Source organism: Hylobates moloch, unplaced genomic scaffold (assembly GCF_009828535.3).
Source record: "Hylobates moloch isolate HMO894 unplaced genomic scaffold, HMol_V3 SCAFFOLD_7, whole genome shotgun sequence".
NCBI lineage: Eukaryota > Metazoa > Chordata > Mammalia > Primates > Hylobatidae > Hylobates > Hylobates moloch.
Window position 1 is genome coordinate 89,564,276 of NW_026652282.1, and position 20,800 is coordinate 89,585,075.

A 20,800-nucleotide genomic window follows, 5' to 3' on the forward strand; every position below is an offset into this window, starting at 1 on the left:
AACCTGGGAGGCAGAGCTTGCAGTGAGCCGAGATTGCACCACTGCACTCCAGCCTGGGTGACAGAGCGAGACTCCGTCTCAAAAAAAAAAAGAAAAAAAGAAAAAAAAAGAAACTCTTGGACCAACAAACGTTTGCTAAGAGGAGTTATCAGGTGCTCAGAATGGGTCTTGCCAGTGATTTTCAACCAGGATTGGTACTTCCCACTCTTAGAGAGCTTTTGGAAGTGTCTAAGGATGTTTTAGGTCATCCCAATCATTTGGTGTGCTACTGGCATTTTGTGTTTTAGGGTTGGAGAAGCTAAGTATTCTGCAGGGAGTGGGACAGTCCCTGAATGGAGAATTTTTTTGAAAGGCTTAGGCCTAGGTGGGTCCCCCACGGGACCTAGGACCAAAACATACGACTTAGGGTGCCATAGAATGTTCTTTTGGCTATTGAAGGGGGCATGGGAGGGGGCATTGAAACAGAACTAGACCACCCAGGAGGTGTCCAAATGTGCCTACTCCAGATGTGAATATCGCTTTGTGTCAGAATCCTCCTTGGTGGTTTATTCATGGGATGGTATGTCCATTGTGGACTCTGTCTCCATACTGGAGTGTTTAGTGCCCTCTCTTTCCCCTTGGAGTCTTCTCTGAAGTTCTCCCACCTCACATCATCAGCACCATTGTGGCTTCCAGGTAGCCCCAGCCTTCCAAGACAGCAGTGTTCCCCTCACTTGTGATCTCAATCTGACTCCAGGAAGGGTGTGCTGGCGACTTATTGGAGCTTTGACAGGCTGCCAAGCCACTTGTCCCAGAGAGGTACCTGGGTGAATTGACAGCCTGGCACAGGGGCTGTTACACTTGTAACACCAGTTGGCAATCGCCGGATTGGCTGTCCACAATCCCAGTGCAGCCAAACTGCAAAGAAAACCTCATCTGTCCCTGACAGAGCCCCAGCAACACTGGCGCCTCTGTGTCTACTTGGACAACACAAGAGATGCTCTGAAGTACCCACCAATTTCCAGCCTAACATTTGAATAACTGAACGTCTTTCAGTGTTCACTGAGGGGCTTGTTTGGCAACTGCAGTTGTAAAGATGTTTCATATTCCCAAGTTTGATTCTTTCCAGCCTTTGGGGGCTGAGAGATGCTGACTCCATGAACACACACATTGGAGCCCAGTGTATAAGCCAAAGTCACAGCAAATCAGTGGCAGAAGTCTCAGAACTGACATTTGTGCAAACCCTACTGAAATGTTTTCAGACACCCTAATATTAAAAGTAGGGCAGCAGAGCAGATAGAACCCAGAAGTAGTCAGATTTATGACTGTACACAAAACACATGACATAGTTCCTCTGCATGGATACATTTTTCAAGTTGCTAAATTGATCATCTATAAAATCCAGTTATGGTCAAAAATGAACACTTTGCCAGTAACTCAAGTCATCTGATTTAGATTATGAATCCAGAAATAGTACGCTTTTTAATCATATAAATGTCACTTTTGCTTTTGTTCATTCCTAAGAGTTGACAGACTATCCCAAGTGGATATTCTGACTTATAAGAGAAGGTGAAGGGAGAACCAACACAGTGCCTGGCACTTAGTAAGCGTTTAAAAGATAATTTGTTGAATGGAAGGAGAGAGTCAGAGAGGGAGAGACATGACCTTCTTTTGCCATATGCCTGCCCAGGTGAAATTCAGAAACACCTATCTCTAACCCCCTGCACCTCTCCCCAGGGCCCAGGCCTCTGAGCAGCACTCATGGGTCACTTTCCTCATTGTGGATCACAGAGGCTGGGCTACCATAAAGGCCAGTGTTGCAGCCTTCTCCCCAGGACTATATTTCTTTTCTTGGTGTTTAATCCCCCCTCCCATGTTTGGTGCTTAGAATAGCTTAGGGCCAGAACTAATCTCCCTCTCAAGGCTCTTTTCGGTCCCACAGGATGTGATGGTAACATTACAGGACCGCCTTTCCCTGAGGTACATTGAGCACTTTGCTCTTGTCCTTGAGTATGCCGGGCCAGAACAGAATCACAAGTTTCTGCTTCTTCAGGACAAGCAACCCCTGGCTTATGTAAGTAACTCTTTTTTACAGATAGCTTTGCATGTGGCCTCTAGTAGAGAAGACCCAAGGCACTCCCTGTCTGGAAAATTTATAATGATATGCTCAGCCGGTTCCCAGAAGTCACAGTTCTCACCCAAAGCTGGTATTATCCACCTCCAGAAGGCTTTTGGCATTGGCCTTTGTGAGCTGAGAAGAGCATGAAGATCATTAGTCTTTGTCTCTAGGGGGAAGAGTATGGGGTGATTCACCACATGGCACCCAGAATGCTGAGATAAGGAGCAGTTGCAAGTCTTCTGTCTCCTGGAAACCCTACATGATAGATTTTTCTGCTTCCTGGGAGAAAACTTGGCCTTTTGCATGAAGGCTGTTATGGAAGGGTCAGGGAGTGGACCCTACTCAGCCAATTCCCAACTCCCACTTATCCTAGGACAAGTGGGAGTTGGGAATTGGCTGAGTAGGGCCAAAAATAGGCGGCATGTCACCCACATCAATTTACAAGGTAGAGTAGGAAAAAGTATCCGGTCTTTCTAGCCCTCACCATATGGAAAAGGGCTAGGGAAATCCAGGATTCCTGGATAGCATTTCATCAACAGTGAAGCACCAAGAAGTGTCAGAGATGCAATCAAAGCCAATCGGTACTACCAAGTAGGGTGGGACAGAGTTGGAGAGGCACAGTGGAAGAAATACCTTTTCAGAGCCTACATGAAAGCCAAACAAAACCCCAAATCAGACACAAAAAGATGAAAGGATTTTTGGAAAGAGAGATTCAAGTTTAGCTCTCAGCCAAATGCAATACAGAGACTCACTGGTGGGAAGGAAAGGTTGTGGGCGTCCTGCCTGGAGGGAGGCCTAAGCACCTCCCTCACCCCCAAGCAACCCTTTGAATTCAGTTGGTCTGTTGTTCCAAATGGGATTTTAAACTTTTTTATTATGAAAACTTTCCAACATACACACAAGTAGGAGGAATATAGTATCATTAACCCTATTACCCATTCCCAGGTTCAACAATTATCAATACAGTGCCAAGATGTTTCATCTGTACCTTGAAATAATATTTTAAACCTTTGATTTACTCTAATCAGCAATTTACTCTGCTTGAGGCTGAGCCCCTCTGCAAGGTAAAGGCATGAATCCCACAGCAAGAAAAGAGTCTGAGCCATTGCCAGGAGCCCTCCCTTCCTGCCTAGTGTCTTGGGCTTTAGACCCAATGGTTGATAAAAGTCATGTCCTAGATAAGTGATTTGAAAATTCCTCGTATTTTGGGTCAGAAGTGTAGAAAAGACCTGACTCCCCACTACTTTCCTCTGAGGATAAGTGGAATCAGCCAGGTTGGAGACAGAGTAGGAAACAACAGCTTAGCTCTGCCCCAAGCCCCACCTTAAGGAGCCACTGAGCTGCCTGCCCAACTCCCCAGCCATTGATTCCAGATCTCTTTTCTTCTCCCCTTTCATCCCTGGAATTCAGGTGGTACAGCGGACACACTATCACGGAATGAAATGTCTCTTCCGAATAAGCTTCTTTCCCAAAGACCCTGTGGAGCTGCTGCGTCGGGATCCTGCTGCTTTTGAGTACCTATACATCCAGGTAGAGTCTGGCTTGGGGATACACGGACAGACCAGTAGACAAAGAAGCAGGCAGGCTGTTCTGCCATCACAATGAAGTAGCTATATAAGTTTTTCCAACCTCCAGGTAGCCCTGAAGGCCCTTTCCTTCCTTTTCTGCTACCATTGTAGGCCATGGCCAAGTTGGCTGGCCTGGTGACCTGAGCTGGCTGTAGCTCAAAGTCCTGTCTATTTGTCCACTCAGATCTCATCAGTTTTCAGAAACAAGCAATCCCAGTAACTCTGGCATCCTCACGGGATCCTAAAGTTTAACAAGCCCATTTGGGTTTCAACGGGTCCCAACCCCCAATACCTAGCTCCAGTATGAGATGATTCCCAATTCAGTTTATCCAGAAACATTTACTAGACGCTTACTCTGGGTTAAGCCCTATGCTAGGTACTAGCAATCAGAAGTGAATAAAGAACTGTCCTGGCTCACTAGAGCTTATATGTGCGTCAATAAATATGACAGCAGCAGGGTGCAATGAAGATGAGGGCACTCAGGAAGCATTTTTCCAACTCTACGCAAGACAGATGGTGCACGCTTCATGGAAAAAGTGATATATGCATGCTCTTAGCCTTGAAGAATGAATGAGAGTTTGTTGTGTAGAGAGATGGAATGGAGGGGGCATACTCTAAGCAAAGGGCCTTGCATTTACAAAGCCATGGTGGCATGAAACAGCATGGGATCATGAGATAACCATGAGTGATTTTTTATGGCTAGAATATGGGATGTGAGGTAAAGAGGAGTAGGGAATAAAATTGGAGAGACAGGAAGTAGTGAACAAAGGCTTTTGGTACGCCAAGGCAAGCATAGACTTTATGATTGAGGCTGGGCGGCAGTTCTTAAAGTGTGGCTATTATAGATTCTTTGCAATTTCATGCTTCCTGGAGTGGTAGCATCAGCATCAACAGGGACCTTGTTAGAAATGCAAATTCTTAGGCCCCAGCCCAGTCCTACTGAGTCAGAAACTCTGGAGGTAGAATTCAGTACTCTGTGTTTTAACAAGCCTTCCAGGGGATTCTGATGCCCAAAAGACTTTGAGAACCTCTGCTTTATGATGGTGGTTTTAAGCTTAGATGCACATTAAAATTATCTGGGAGGCTTTGGGAAAATGCTGTGCCCCATCCAAGACCAGTTGAATCAAAATCTATGGGAGTGGGGTCCAAACACTGGTATTTTTTTAAATTCCTCAAGTGATCCTAATGTGCAGCCAAAGTAAAGAAATTCTGCGGGAGAGTAAGAGAGCAGAAATTATTAAAAGAGAAGAATAGCCTGGTCAGATGAGCAATTTCAAAAGACCACACAGTGCTAAGGAAGTACACCAGCTAGGGAGCAATGGCAGTTATCCAGAAGAAATGACAAGGGCTAGAACCAGGGCTATGATGAAGGAGGTGGGATGGGTTTCAAGAGAGATTTAAAGGGTAGAATGGATAGGCTTTAACTTAGCGAGTGTCTCGTAGAGGTGGTATCATTCCCCAAGTTAGAGAATACAGACAATGGAATGGGTTTAGGGAAAAGATGAGTTCATTTTGGGAAATGTTGAGTTTTAGGTGCCCATAGGACATACAACAGCTCTTAATGAGAGAAAAAAACCTCGAACTTCATCTGTCTCTGATGGTAATACCCAGGGAGGTGCTATGAGACATTGTCATTGTCCTTTTTGACTGTTTTGACAACCTAAAATGTTAGGAACGTTTCCCAAACAGCCTCAGGTTCATTTACCAACCTTCTAGGAGACAATGAGTTGTGGCTGCTCTGTGAATTTTATAAGTTTAGTTCTCATTTTTTTTTTTTTTTTGCCCTGAATTTCTTAATTCAAGCTTCCAAGGATTACCTTGGTTTGAATATTTTAGAATTTAGTGACAAGATCATGTCCACCCTATCCTTCTGCTTCATGATGATATGGACTTCAGCTGTATTCTTTCTTTTTTACATGTAACAGCTTTATTGAGGTCTAATTGACAAATGATAAGCCGTACATGTTTAAAGTACACAATACCACACGTTTTGACCTATGTTTATGCCCATGAAACCATCACCACAATCGAAATATTGAACATATCCAACACACCCAAAAGTTTATTCAGGCCACTTTGTAATTCATCCCTCCCAGCCCTAGGCTACCACTGACCTGCTTTCTGTGACTATAGATTAGTTTGCACTTTTTAGAGTTATATAGATATGAGATCACATGGAATGTACACTTATTTTGATCTGACTTATTTGGCTCAGCATACTGATTTTGAGATCCATCTGTGTTGTTGCATGTATCAATTATTTCATTCATTTTTATTGTCAAGTAGTATTTCATGGTATGGATGTTCCAGAATGTGTTTATTAATTCACCTGTTGATAAATATTGGGGTTGTTTCCAGGTTTTAGTTATTACAATAAAGCTTCTATGAACATTCACGTACCGGTCTTTGTATGGACATATGCCTTCTTTTCTTTGGGGTAAACACTTAGGAGTGGAATGGTCTGAGCATATGCTAGACCTCTTTAATTTTGTAAAGAAACTTTACTGTTTTCAAATGTAGTTGTACCATCTTTCATTCCCACCAGCCATGTATGAGAGTCATTTTCTTACATCCTTATCAGCACTTGGTATTTTCAGTATCCTTTTTTTACTTTAGTCATTCTGATAGTGCATAGTGGCATCTCATTGTGATTTTTATTTGCATTTTCCTAATGACTAATGATGTTGAGCATCTTTTCATGTGTTTATTTGATGCCATGCATCTTCTTGGGTGAAGTGTCTGTTTAGATCTTTGCCTGCTTTTTTATTGGGTTGTTTTCTTATTGAGTTTTGAGAGTTCTTTATATATTCTGGATACAAGCCGTTTGTTAAATATATTATTTGCAAGCATTTTCTTCCAGTGTGTAGCTTTCCTTTTCAGTCTCTAAACAATGTCTTTCACAGAGCAAATGTGTGAATTTTGATGAAGTCCAGTTTGCTAATTTGTTCTTTTATGGACAGTGCTTTTGGTGTCATATCTAAAAAATCTTTGTCTAACCCAAGGTTACAAGAATTTTCCTCTTTTTTTTCTAGATGTTTTATCATTTACAGTTTTATCTTTAGGCCTATGATCCATTTGAATTAACTTTTGTATGTGGTGCAAGGTATCCATCAAAGTTTCATGTGTGTTTTTTTTTTTTTTTTTTCATATGGATATCCAATTGTTCTAGCACCTTTTGTTGAAAAGAGTATCCTTCCTCCACTGAATTGCCTTTGTACTTTTGTCAAAAATCTGTTGTTTAGATAGATAGATAGATAGATAGATAGATAGATAGATAGATAGATAGATAGATAGATCGATCTATTCCTGTACTCTCTATTCTGATCTTTTGGTCTACTTGTCTGTCTTTATGTCAACATCACACTCTTGATTACTGGAGCTTTATAATAATTCTCGAAATCAGGAAGTATTTGTTCTCCAACTTTGTTCTTTTTCAAAGTTGGTTTGGCTATTACAGGTCCTTTGCATTTTCATGTGAATTTTAGAATCACCATGATAATTTCTACCAAAACCTGCTGTGATTTGGATTGGGATTGTGTTGAAACTATAGATCAATTTGGGGACAATTGACATCCTAACAATATTGAGCCTTCCAATCCCTGAACACAGTATTTCTACATTTAATTATACCTTCTATAATTTTTCTCAGCAGTATTTTGTAGTTTTCAGTATATAGGTCTTTCACATGTTTCGTCAGATTTGTCCCTAATTATTTCATATTTTTTGATGCTATTGTAAATGATTTTGATTTTAATTCCAATTTTCAATTATTTCTTGCTAGCATATACAAATAGAGTTGGGGTTGGGCATGTTGGCTCATGCCTGTAATTGCAGCACTTTGGGAGGCTGAAGCAGGAAGATCGCTTGAGCTCAGGAGTTCAAGACCAGCCTGGGCAACACAGTGAGACCCCCATCTCTGTACAAAAAGATTTGTTTTTAAGAGAATAGAAACACAATTGATTTTTCTGTATTGATCTTATATCCTGAAGCCTTGGTAAACTCACTACATTTGGCCCTTCATATCTACAGGTTCCGTATTTGTGGATTTTGAAAATATTCAAAAAACAATAAAAAATAACAGTACAATAATAAAAAATGCAAAATTTAAAAATATAATATAATAACTATTTGCATAGCATTTTTATTTTATTTTAGTTTGAGACAGAGTCTTGCTCTGTCACCCAGGCTGAGTGCAGTGCCATGATCTCGGCTCACTGCAACCTCCACCTCCCAGGTTCAAACAATTCTGCCTCATCTTCCCAAGTAGCTGGGACTATAAACATGCACCACCACGCCCAGCTAATTTTTGTATTTTTTAATAAAGACAGGGTTTCACCATGTTGGCCAGGCTGGTCTCAAACTCCTGACCTCAAGTGATTCACCTGCCTCAGCCTCCCAAAGTGCTGAGACTTCAGGCATGAACCATAGCATCTGGCCTACATAGCACTATAGCTTTTTTTTTTTTTTTTTTTTTTTGAGATGGAGTTTCGCTCTCGGCTCACTGGAACCTCCACCTCCTGAGTTCAAGTGATTCTCCTGCCTCAGCCTCTCGAGTAGCTGGGATTACAGGCGCCCGCCACCATGCCCAGCTAATTTTTGTATTTTTAGTAGAGACGGGGTTTCACCATGTTGTCCAGGCTGGTCTCGAACTCCTGATCTCAGGTAATCCACCAGTCTCCGCCTCCCAAAGTGCTGTGATTACAGGCATGAGCCATTGCACCTGGACTTATATATCATTTTAATTGTATTAGGCATTATAAGTAATCTAGAGGTGATAGAGGTATACAGGAGGATTTGCATAGGTTACATGCAAATACTACAGCATTTTATATAAAGGACTTAAGCATCCACAAATTTCAGTATCCATGGGGGTCCTGGAAGAAATCCTCCATGGATACCAAGGGAAAACTGTAGTTGTAGTAGTTTTTTGTAATTTTCTACATAGTAGAAAGTAGTAGTAGTTTTTTGTAATTTGTGTAGTTTTCTACATAGATGATCATTGATGATGATGTATGTATTGATGATGTATGTATATATTGATGATGTATTCCTTTTCCACTGTCTCCTATATTACAGTGATATCACTGTGGCTCCCTAGTCCCTTAGTCCATACTGGTTCCACTTTAACAAAATGGGCAACTGGTCTAACCAAGGCTGACTCATTGATAGCTGGGGCTGTGACCCTCAGCATTTGGGGGTTGTCATACCCTTGGCCAGTAGTTCCTGGAGACCTCCTCTAGGATAGCATAGAGAAGATTGACTCATCAACATTTTTGTCCTTCAGACACCAAGAAGAAGAATGCCTCCCCCATCCCTGCAATTCAGCTCTCATCCTGGGCTTCTGGGTCAGGGCCCTGTGGAGAGTCCCTCCCAGTATCTTTCTCCCCTTGTATCCATCCGAGCTAGTAAAGGAGCCTTGTATGGCTTGGGGGTGAGTATAACCCCCACGAAAAAAAGTAGGAAAGTCTCTTATAAAAGGAGGAAAGAAAGGGAGTGGTGCCATGTCTCACTTTTGCAGTGAACTGGACTGTCTGCTTGTACCTTGCCATTGTGTGCCCCTGCCACTGAGAAGAAGGCTATCTAGTATCTGCTGAATGAAGTGAACAGTGTCTCTGCGACCTGAGCCTCCTCTGTTGTCTCTGCTCCAAGGGGAGCTCCTTCCTCTGTCCCTTGATCTAGCATGCCTTACTGATACTATGAGTATTGTCTGGGATGTAAGGGAGTAGATCAGGGGGTGGGGAAGGAATGTCTCCTTCAACTGATAGGTTTGGACTGCCCTCTCTCACAGAGTCGGAATGATGTTATTCGAGAACGCTTTGGAATGGATCCCAAGCCAGAGATGCTTTTGGGCCTTGCTGCGCTCCACATCTATATCACTGTCTCAGCCACTCGACCTAGTCAGAAGATCTCGCTCAAGAATGTGGAGTGAGTTGTGCTGGGGCCCTTTGGGATGGGGGGTGAATAGCTGCATAGGGAAAAGGTACACTGGTTGAGCTATGCTATGCTTTTCAGAAATGTAGGGCATGGGATGGGAGTGAGAATTGGAGTCCCTCATATCTAGACTGTGAAGCCCTAGAGCTAGTTTCTACTAGGGAGCTATGGCTAATGTTATTTTCCTGTCCCTGTCCCTTTTTCTTTCTCCCAGTCTCTATTCCTCCATCTCTACCTCTCAGATTCAGTCTATTTCTGTCTTACCATCTTCTCTGTGTCCCACTTTGCCTCTCTCACTAATCTCTTACTTTTCTTCTGCTTTTAGGAAGGAGTGGGGCCTGGAACCCTTTCTTCCCCCCTCCCTCCTGCAGGGCATCAAAGAGAAGAACCTCCGGAAATCTCTCTCTCAGCAACTGAAGGCTCACCAAACACATCCTTCCTGCGGCACCAAGGTATCCAGAGTAGGCCACTGGCCATGGTGCTCCAGGCACTACTGGCCGCAGGGAGATCCTGATTGGTTTCCCAGCAAAGTCTGGTCCTCTAGGGATCCTCACCACTGCTTTTGACTCAGGTGCACATACGGCTTGGCCAGGTGTGGGGGCAGTTGTGGAGAGGAGTCTTCCCCAAGCTGAGCATCCCAAAGAGACAGCTGAGTGACACATCACTGAGAGAGCTCAGGGTCCTCAAAGCAAAGGGGCCAAGATGCAGGAGATAATTCTCAGGTCCTTTTCACCAATTAGTCAGTGCCGACTGAGCATATATCATGTGGAAAGCATTAGACCCTAGGGAGGCACATGTTTTCCATGGAAATGACTAGGCTGGTGTAGTGGCTCATGCCTGTAATCCCAGTGCTTTGGGAGGCCAAAGCAGGAAGATCACTTGAGCCCAGGAGTTTGAGACCAGTCTGGGCAACATAGTGAGACAGCGTCTTTACTTTTAAAAAAATAATTTAAAAAAAAATGTAAAAAAAGGAAACGTACCTCTGCACCTCTAATTCATCAGTCCTAGGGTGTGGAATTCTGGGAGACAAAACCCCAGCCCAGGGGAAAGGGGGAGAGTTGGGGGCACAAGACCTGACCTGGAGAATGGGTCACTGGGTGGAATGGCGAGGGATCAGGTTACTGCCTCCACTTTCTAGTGCTCTGAGGGACTCCCACTGTCTGCTTTCCCAAGCCCGGCAGCAGCTTCTTAGCTTTGTAAGATTCAATCTGCCTGTGCTTCCTGCCCAAGAAGCAGGAGAGTGGTGAGACGCACTAGAATCAGCATGCAGATGTACACATGGGACGCAATCGCCCCCATACATTCCTCCCATTCCAGATCTCTTGCATTACCAACTAGCTTCTCTTTTAAGATGCAAATTTCCCCAGAGAGTTAAGCCATTCCCACCTTGCTGTGAATATTTAATCAGATTGTTTTCTTCTCAACTGAGCATCAGTGCTCACCACCATCTCCTCAAGTAACATTTTTTTCAAGGCACCCCAGTGCTTGGGTTGGAAACATGAAGATGAAGAGGGCCTGGTCTTGGCCCCTGAGTCAGGCACAGTCTAATGGGGAAACACATTAGTCAGTCCCAACACAGTGCATTAGGCACAGGTGCTCTGGAAGCACAGAGGAAGAACACTAAGCCCAGCCTGAGGGAGGTGGAAAAGGCCAGACCTGGGTCTTGAAAGACACATAAGAGTTTGTCTAGATGAATCCGTGGGCATGGGTCATGGGAGGAAGTGTTTCCCAGGCAGGGAGATCCATCTGTACAAAGGCCCAGAAATATGAGAAACCATGGTGCAAGGACAGAAATGTAAATCATTCAGCTTAAGCAAGTACAGAGAATGCAAGCTGTGTGCAAGGGGTGAAGGTAGGGGCAAGAGAAGAGGCCAGAGAGGTTGGCAGGAGTCAGTTCATGGAGGGCCTTGTGTGCCAAGGAAAGAGGTTGTACTTCATCCTCTAGGCAGCTGGGAGCCATTGAAGGGTTTAAAGCAGGAAGCTGATGTGATTAAACTTATGTTTTAGGATGCTCCCTCTAAAACTTTCAAGTGTGGAGGCACTTGAGGGAAAGAGGGAAATGAGTGTCAGTCCTGAAGGTAACCTGGCTGTCACCCTGACATAGGTGGGAATGTCAAGGCAATGACTGGCTAGAGAAGAGGGATGGATAGATTGGAAAAGGAGCTAGGGGGTAAGTATCCAGATGATCTGGTAACTCCTGGCCCTCACATGAGATGATTAAGGAGGAGACCAGTGTGACTCACAGGTTTCTGGCTCGATTGCCCAGGGGATGCTGATAGAGACCAGGTGCCTGAAGTGCAGGCTTGGGACTTAGGAGTGCTTAGTATGAAAGGTATTGAGTGGGACCCCCAGCTGGGGAATGACCAGCATCTACATGACTCTAGGGGTCTGAAGGATCTCAGGAGAGAGGTATGGATTAGGTAGGGCGTCAGTTAGTTGGAATTAAACCAAAAACAAAATGAGTAAGCTGGATACTTTAGGAATGAAGATCAGGAGGTAGGACAAGATTTTAGAAAGGGAGATGAGATACTAGAGGAAAGAGCTGTCCAAACTAGAACCTTGCTGCTGTTTTACAACGGGTATCTTCACATCTCCACAGTGTCACTTGCTGACTGGTGTCTGTCCTAGGATATTGAGACTCCTCGTTGAGAACATGGGTTTACTTTTCCTGTGCACCTCAGGCTTCTCATATTTCTGGATGGGTTTTTCCACAGGGCTCTGCAATTCAGGCAAAGCTCCAGTATCTACGAATTCTGAATGAACTTCCTACCTTCACGGGCGTTTTGTTCAACACTGTAGGCCTGGTCAGTGGGGCAGGATGGGGGGATGTGGGGAGGGAGCCCTTTGTTGGCTATTGTCCTTGGGTGTGGGGGCGGGGGGGGCAAATATTTCTAAAGGCCTTCCTTCCTCTTCCTCCTCCTTCTACCTCTTACCTCCCTGGCCCTGCCTCTGCTAAAACGATAAAGTGGGAGGAGATATTTGTTTTGAGTATCCCTCCATGACCTTTTTTTGTTCCTCTTCCTTGATTTGGGGGCACAGCATACTTTTTCCATAAAGGGCCAGATAGTAAATATTTTAGGCTTTGCAGGCGGGCCATACTGGCAACTGTGGCAACTACTCAGCCCTGCTGTCAGATTATGAAAGCAGCCACAGACAATGCATAAACAAATGGGTGTGGCTATGTGCCAATAACTATTTATGGACACGAAAATTTGAATTTCATGTACTCTTCACATGTCACAAAACATGCCTCTTCTGATTTTTTCCCTACCATTAAAAAATCTATAAACCATTCTTAGCTTCTGGGCCATAAAAAATAGGTGGTGGGTGGTATTTGGCCCATGGGCCATGGTTAGGCAACCCCTGCTCTATTTCATTTTTGTTCCACATACTCCCACAGTCCCCTACCCTAGGTTTCCTGAGTCCTTCTACTTCTCCCCCTGCTTGCTCGGCACCTTTGCTGCAGGAACAAGGCTCTGGGGCAGGGCACAGCTGGTCCCACCCTAAGACTGTGCCCCCCTAGGCTAGTTTACCCTGGTGAAAGGAAATTCAAATCACCTTGCTAATTGGATCCAGGTGCTTGTCTTGCTCCCAGGAGCGTATTGTCAGCTAGTGCGGCACATCGGTGGAAAGCCACTTATCAAAGTGCCTATAGACAGGCACAAGAGGTTCCTCAGGGTGATGCTAATACCAGAGAATGGGCCGCCAGAGGACCCAAGCTTGATTCCTCCAAGGAGTCTGTCAAGACCTCTTAAGGGAATCCAGTCCTTCAGGCCAAGAGGTAGCCATTTATATACTGGGATTTGCAGAACACTGAAAGCCCACTGTCCCCTCCCACCTCCTTCATACACTGTCAAATCGTTCTTCCACCCACCTACCACTGCTAAAATTTCTATTGGCCATACCTACTGGAGTGCCCATTAAAAGGTAAATCTCTGCTTAAGGAGGGAGGCTGCCATGAAGTACCCAATCAACCCTCAACACCTTAGGCAGAGTTGCTGTGCCAGTTTAGTTTTTGGCCTGGGTGAGAAGTGCAAGTTTGAGTGGCTGTTGGTAGGGGGAGGGTAAAGACCAGACACAGGATGCCGCCTTCTCAGGCAGAGCACTGGGTGGGGGCCTCAAATGGCCTGCAGCAACAAATGGAAAGTCCCTGGGGCTTGGAAGGGGAGGGTGCTCCAAAGGCCTCCAAACAAACCTCACCTACTTCACGATTTTGCTAGAGCCAGCCCTTCTGCCTGTGCACTTTACTCAACCTGCTGCTGAGGCTAAGGTGTTCATTTGGACCCATAATCTGGGGCTCTATCCCAGGAACCATTTTCTGTCCCAGACCATTTTCCCCTCCAGGTTGTCCTACTGTGGCACTGAGCCCCAGATATTTTCACATCCCATTAGCAGAGTCCAATGCATGTTTTCTATTTCCTCCTCCTGCCTCCTCTCCCCACCTCTTCCACCCTTCTTTCTGTGAATGTTGCCTGCCATTCTTGGCCACCAGGATGAGAAGCAGTCGGCCACCACTCTCCTGGTGGGACCCCGTCATGGCATCAGCCACGTTATTGACCTCAAAACCAACCTCACCACTGTGCTGTCCGAGTTCAGCAAGATCAGCAAGATCCAGCTGTTCCGGGAGAACCAGGGCGTGGCCCGGGTGGAGACCAGCATCATGGATGCCAAGGTAAGCCCTGCTTTGAGTGTCTCCTTCTGTTCAGGAACAGGCCTTGGGAATAGAGGAAGAAGTAAACTTGAGAAAAGAGAATTGGGGTCTGTTAGGTGAGGTTCAGTAATTCTGAAGTGGTTCAACCCTGGGACTCTTTGGGCTAATCTGTCTCTTCTCAGCCCTCTGGGACATGCCATTTTGACCACATAATAAGGTCAGCCAGCACTAAGGAATGCTATGGAGAGTCAGATCAGCCTGAGACAGTTCCTCAGCACAGGGCAGGGAAACTGGAGAACTTGGAGCTACCCCCAGGCCACTGCTTCCCATTTTTCTCATATAATAGCACACATAGACAATTATATTCACAGGCCAGCATGGTGGCTCATGCCTATAATCCCACGCTTTGGGAGGCCAAGGTGGGCAGATAACTTGAGTCCAAGGAGTTTGAGACCAGCCTGGGCAACATGGTGAAACCCTGTCTCTACAAAAAAATACAAAACTTAGCTGGGCATGATAGCACACACCTGTGGTCCCAGCTACTCAGGGCACTGAGGTGGGAGGATTGCCTGGGCCAGAGAGGTCAAGGCTGCAGTGAGCTGTGATTGCACCACTACACTCCAGCCTGGGCAACAGAGTGAGACCCTGCCTCAAAATAAATAAATAAATAAATAAATAATAATAAGAAAGAAAGAAAGAAAGAAAGAAAGAAAGAAAGAAAGAAAGAAAGAAAGAAAGAAAGAAAGAAAGAAAGAAAGAAAGAAAGAAAGAAAGAAAGAAAGAAAGAAAAAGAAAAGAAAATTATATTCATGCGGAACATTGGGGTAAATGTAGCAGCCCCAGAGACCAGAGACTCTGTCCACCCCAGGTTCTGCCTGGCTGCCCCAGAAACTATAGGAATGAATATCTTGGCCCATCTCTACCCATTCCATGTGCACAGCAGCTGGGGGGCCCTGCCATAGGGACACGCACCTTGAGTCATTGAAAAGAGGGTGTCTGAGCATGTGAACAGAACAGAGGGGGCCTGGGAAGAAGGGGAACATGCAGAGCCTTGTCCTTATTTCACCTTCCAGAGTCCAGCCCTTCCAGAACCTCAGATTCATTCCCATAGATCAACTCTTTCGGACTGGCAAGCAGCTGTCGCCTGTGCAAAGTCTGGCAGTCTTGGTCAGCCACCCCCTCCACAGCTCTCCTGTTTGAATACCAGTGACCACTGTGGGTGGGGGGCAGGCCTGCCTGCCAGCTGGCGGAAGCTCTTAGAGGAGTTGCAACTTTCCTTTCTTAAACGATTTCCCAGGGGGAGATATTGGTAGCAGATTAAGAGGTGGAGTGTTTGCTGTTTCTAAAAGAGAAAATTATTTGCTTTATTTTTGTCTTTGTGAAACCCAGAAAGCTTTAATATGTTGATTTTTCCACCTGCGATTCACAGGATTCCCATTGGTTTAGGAACTGGCTTGGAGCCGATGTTTAATTGGCTTGCGGCTACCTCCTCAACCAATGGTTGCTGCACTCCTCAGATGTTGTTGGGTAAAAAGCCAAATGGACGGGCAGAGAAGGGGGCAGGGAAGACAAGGCATGCAGGGGAGATGTGGCTTCCTGAGAAATAAAAGGGGTTTAAAATAGAGACACAGCTTTCCAGCTGAGTCTTCTATGTTCTGAGTGATTCTCAACATTGACTACACAATAGAATTTCCTTAAGTGCTTTAAGAAAAAAACAGATGCCTGGGTCCTACTCTCAGAGATTATGATTTCTTTGGTCATGAGTGAAGCCCAGGCATCAGGATTTATTTATTTTTTTCAGTTTCCTAGGTGATTGTGTAATGCAACCACTTTGAGAATGCACAGGCTTGAGACCTATATTACCAGAGCTCTGGGAGGAAACAGGCTGAACAGGGGATCAGTGGGTGTTGCCTGAGTGAGGAGCACTATGCTTATTTCTAGGAGTGATCCAGCGACAATTGTGGGAATGAATGCTGCCCTGGAGAGGCTACATTGTCATTGGGGAGACTAGATTCACAAAGACACATGACCTGCCTTAAAAGCACAATATCAGAACATGTATAGAGCTCTGGAATCAGACAAGGCTCAAATCCCAGCCTTGCTGTGTGACCTTCAGAAAGTGTCTTAACCTCTCTGAATCGCGATGCCCTCAACTGCAAAATGGAATGCCTATCTCAAAAGGTTTTTGTCAGGATTATTATTATTATTTTTAATTTTAGAGATGGGGGTCTTGCTATGTTGCCCAGGCTGGTCTTGAACTCCTGGGCTCAAGCAGTCCTCCCAAGTCGGCCTCCCAAAGTGCTGGTATTACAGGCATGAGCCACTGCACCCGGCCTGTTGTGAGTATTAAATGAAAAAATGTACATAAAATGTCTTAGCATACTGCCTGGCACACAGTAAGTACTCAATGAATGAGACCTGTTATTTTTTCAAAAGCAAAACATCAGTAAAGAAAAAGTAATATGAAGTAAATGTTACAGACAAGTGTGATGTGGAATATGGAAAAAAAGAACAGGAAGGAGTTAATCAGATCTGGCTTCCCACAAGAGGGTGTTTTAAGCTGGATCTTGAAGTGATAGGCATGAATTAGCAGAGAGAAGTGGGATGTGTTCAAAGGCAAGGAGCAAGCACAGAAATAAGCAAGCCATATGTGCAGGTCGATAAGCATAGTTGCTTGGCTGGAGAGGAGAATAACGAGAAAAGAGATTGCAGAGATTGGGGGTGGGCAGAACAAGTTGGTTAAAAGCCTCAAAGGCCAATCTGTGGAATTTAGATTCAATGTGGTAGAACAGTGAGAATCCACAGTAGGTCTTTGAGCAGAGGGGTGATCAAATAAAAGTTGATTTGGACCAGGGTGCAAGACGGGTGAGAGCAAAGCTAATGTCAAGCTAGGGCAGTGAGGAGGGGATCATGGCACTAGTCCAGGAGTGAAGGGACAAGGACCTGTGCTGGAGGGACAGCAGTGGTAATGAGAAAAAAAGAGGAGATGTGAAACATGCGAAATCAGTAAGATGTGGGTGCATATTCTCCCCTGCATACCACTCTTGCACAGACAATGCACATGTCTTATTATACCTAGCCCTTCTGCCTACTTCATGGGTCCCAAGTACTCTGAAGAATGGTACTATGTGCCCAGCAGAAGCAAAATGGATTATATTGTGGTGAAAGGAGAAAGGGAAGATAGAGGGAGAAAAAAGATCAAGGTTTAGATTTGACAGTCATTTAGTATGAACTTGCTGTTGCTGGGAAGCATGCTAAACACAGAATTTTTTTTTTTTTTTTAATAAAGAGGCTGGGCACGGTTGCTCATGCCTGTAATCCCAGCACTTTGGGAGGCCAAGGGAGGCAGATCACTTGAGGTCAGGAGTTCGAAACCAGCCTGGCCAACATGGTGAAACCCTGTCTCCACTAAATCTCCACTAAAAATGCAAAAAAAAAAAAAAAAAAAAAAAAATCAGCTGGGCGTGGTGGCACACACCTATAATCCCAGCTACTTGGGAGGCTGAGGCAGGAGAATTGCTTGAACCTGGGAGGGAAAGGTTGCAGTGAGCCGAGATCATGCCACCGCATCCCAGCCTGGGGGACAAAGTGAGACTCCGTCTAAAAAAAAAAAAAAAAAATTAAAAGAGAGAAAAAAACATGGCTTGCTGGGTGCAGTGGCTCATGCCTGTAGTCCCAGAACTTAGGAAGGCACAAGTGAGAGGATAACTTGAGCCCAGGAGTTCAAGACCTGCCTGGGCAATATAGTGAGACCCCGTTCTCCACAAAAATGAAAGAGAGAGAGAGAGAGAGAGAGAAAACCATGGCTCCCTGCCTTCAAGAAGCTTACCTAGCTTGTAGGATAGAAATGCACAAATACAGCTGTGCACGGTGACTAATGCCTGTAATCCCAGCACTTTGGGAGGCTGAGGCGGGCGGATCACCTGAGGTCAGGAGTTCATGACCAGCCTGGCCAACATGGCAAAACCCTGTCTCTACTAAAAATACAAAAATTAGCCATGCATTGTGGCACACACCTGTAATCCCAGCTACTCTGGAGGCTGAGGCAGGAGAATCCCTTGAACCCAGGAGGTGGAAGTTGGAGTGAGCCAAGATTGTGCCACTGCACTACAGCCTGGGCGACAGAGCGAGACTCCATCTCAAAAAAAAAAAAAAAAAAAAAAAAAAAAGCACAAATACATGGCACACAGAAGGAAGTGCCATAGGAGAGCTACCAAAAGCATATTAGAGGAGTACAGGGGAGGACAAAATTCTGGCTGGGGGTATTAAGGAAAGCTTCTTAGAGGTGCTTTATATCAGCAATATTTGTGTTTAGTGAGAGGTGGCTCTGGGAAGGAATTGGGAGAGCAGGGTTGGGAAGCTTCTTACTAGAGAATGGCTTCCCTGGGCTCAGTAAGAATCTACCCACCGAGCCAGTGGTGTGCTGGAGCTGGCTCACACAGTGCATCAGAGCCAGCTGGGCACATCTCTCCCCATCTCTTTGTTCAGTGCCATCATGTTAATGGTTTGAAAGCAGCTATGGTGGGTGTATGTACACCAGGGAAATTGGCCAGTGCTACAAATTACTACTTGAAAGAACTGGCTGTGGGGCAGGCGCAGTGGCTCGCGCCTGTAATCTAGCACTTTGGAAGGCTGAGATGGGTGGATTGTTTGAGGCCAGTAGTTTCAGACCACCTTGGCCAACATGGCGAAACTCCGTCTCTACTAAAAATACAAAAATTAGCTGGGCATGGTGGCTTGCGCCTGTAATCCCAGCTACTCAGAAGGCTGAGGTGGGAGGATGGCTTGAGCCTGGGAGGCAGAGGTTGCAGTGAGCCGTGATCATGCCACTGCACTCCAACTTGGGTGACAGAGCGAGAGCCAGTCAAAAAAAAGGAAAGAAAGAAAGATGAAAGAAAGAGAAAGGAAGAAAGAAAGAAAGGAAGGAAGAAAGGAAGAAAGGAAGGAGAGAGAGAAAGAAAGAAAGAAAAGAAAAGAAAGAAAGGAGAGAAAGAGAGAGAGAGAAAAAGAGAGCAAGGAAGGAAGGGAGGGAGGGAGGGAGGAAGGAAGGGAGGGAAGGAAAGGAAGGGAAGGAAGAGAAGGAAGGGAAAGAGGGAGGGGGGAGCGGGGGAGGGAGGAAGGAAGGAAAGGAAGGAAAGGAAAGAAAGGAAAGAAAGAACTGGTTGTGAAATGTTTACCAGCACACAACTGCATAGGATACACTGAAGAAGGACTGTCTGAACATCCTTAACAGGGGACATGGAAGTTAGAAACCAGACTTGGCCCATTTCCCCCTAGACAGGCCACTCTGGTCTGGTAATATTCTATAAGGGTCTGGTGAAATTAAGATGATTCATTTAAAGTAGTTCTCAGCCCTGACTGCACATTAGAATCATATGTAGAGATTTAAAAACCACTGGATGCCCAGACTCTTCTTCCCAGACCATTTAAAATCAGAATTCTGGGGGGTTGGGGCCCAGGGGTATACAGGTCTTTACCACTTCCAGGTGATTCTAATTTGTATCTGGCCTGAGAACCACCACCTTAAGTGATATTCTGCCTTGCCCCCAAATTGGCTGGCTGTGCCCAATTAGCCTTTCCCAGTGCTGTGGAGGCAAGAACCAAATATACTGATCCCTTGGGTCTCTAGACCATCATCTTTTACCCTTCCCCTCCAGGCCCCTGGATTCCATCCTTTTCCTGTTTTCAGGGATGCTAGAGTGAGTGAAGGCTACCCCAGGGAAAATCCTTTTCCTAGTTGGCATCTCAGAGTGCTAAGTGCCTGATAGCTCCCAGGGCACCCTGGGAAGGAGATGTGGCTAGAGCATGTCAAATTAATCCCTGCTGTACCTTCTTCTGGCTGGCTCATGCCTCCAACTCCATTCTCCTTTCCTCATGCTACATTTGAAGATGGCCTGGGCATATTAATTAGTTTTCACTCAGCTTACTTGCTCTTAGTGGAGCAAACATGAGGTAGTATTCAAATATCTTTCTTCAAGAGATGGCAGCCTGGGACTGAGGCATACCTGGGCCATTACCATACCCCATTACCACAGAAGCACATAAGGTGGAAAAAGAAATCATCAAAGGAATGTCCCAAGGGGTATCTTGTTGCCCAGTATGTCTCCTGTTCTCGTGTTTGAGCTTTATTTCTCTAGTGCTGTCTGTAGGGACAAGCGTTACATTACACGTCATGATCATTAAAATCCTATCTAAAATAAAAAATTGTTTTTGAAGGTTTCTAAGGAACCTGTCCAACCTTTTTGTTTGCCTGCTTTTGATTTCATTTTTACCTGTTGGCAAAAATTTCATTTTTCTCTTCGCAAAAAGTGCATCTGTGTTCCTTTTACTGCGAGCTGCATTTGGCCCATGCTGGGGCCAAGTTTGCTGTCTGGGGATGCCAAGGAGAGGCTCCTGATGAGCTGTGCTGTGCTGAGCCAGTTAGGGTTGTGCTTGGCCCTCTCTGTGCACAGGATTTTGCTTTTGTGCTGTTTTATTATTAGCACTGGGCTATATTGGGGGTAAGAGGGGAAACTGAAGTGGTCAGACAATGAAGTCAATCAGCCATTCTCC

At 45.1% G+C, this 20,800-nt stretch overlaps 1 protein-coding gene across 1 annotated transcript in view; it reads left to right on the plus strand.

Moving 5' to 3' along the window:
- Positions 1 to 20,800, plus strand: part of FRMPD3 (FERM and PDZ domain containing 3) — a 77,539-nt gene that overhangs the window by 24,824 nt on the left and 31,915 nt on the right. The window contains exons 6-11 of the mRNA XM_058441471.1: positions 1,922 to 2,053; positions 3,509 to 3,628; positions 9,455 to 9,591; positions 9,923 to 10,049; positions 12,312 to 12,401; positions 14,090 to 14,269. Of these exons, the coding sequence (XP_058297454.1) occupies positions 1,922 to 2,053; positions 3,509 to 3,628; positions 9,455 to 9,591; positions 9,923 to 10,049; positions 12,312 to 12,401; positions 14,090 to 14,269 (786 nt within the window). The remainder of the gene's footprint in view (positions 1 to 1,921; positions 2,054 to 3,508; positions 3,629 to 9,454; positions 9,592 to 9,922; positions 10,050 to 12,311; positions 12,402 to 14,089; positions 14,270 to 20,800) is intronic.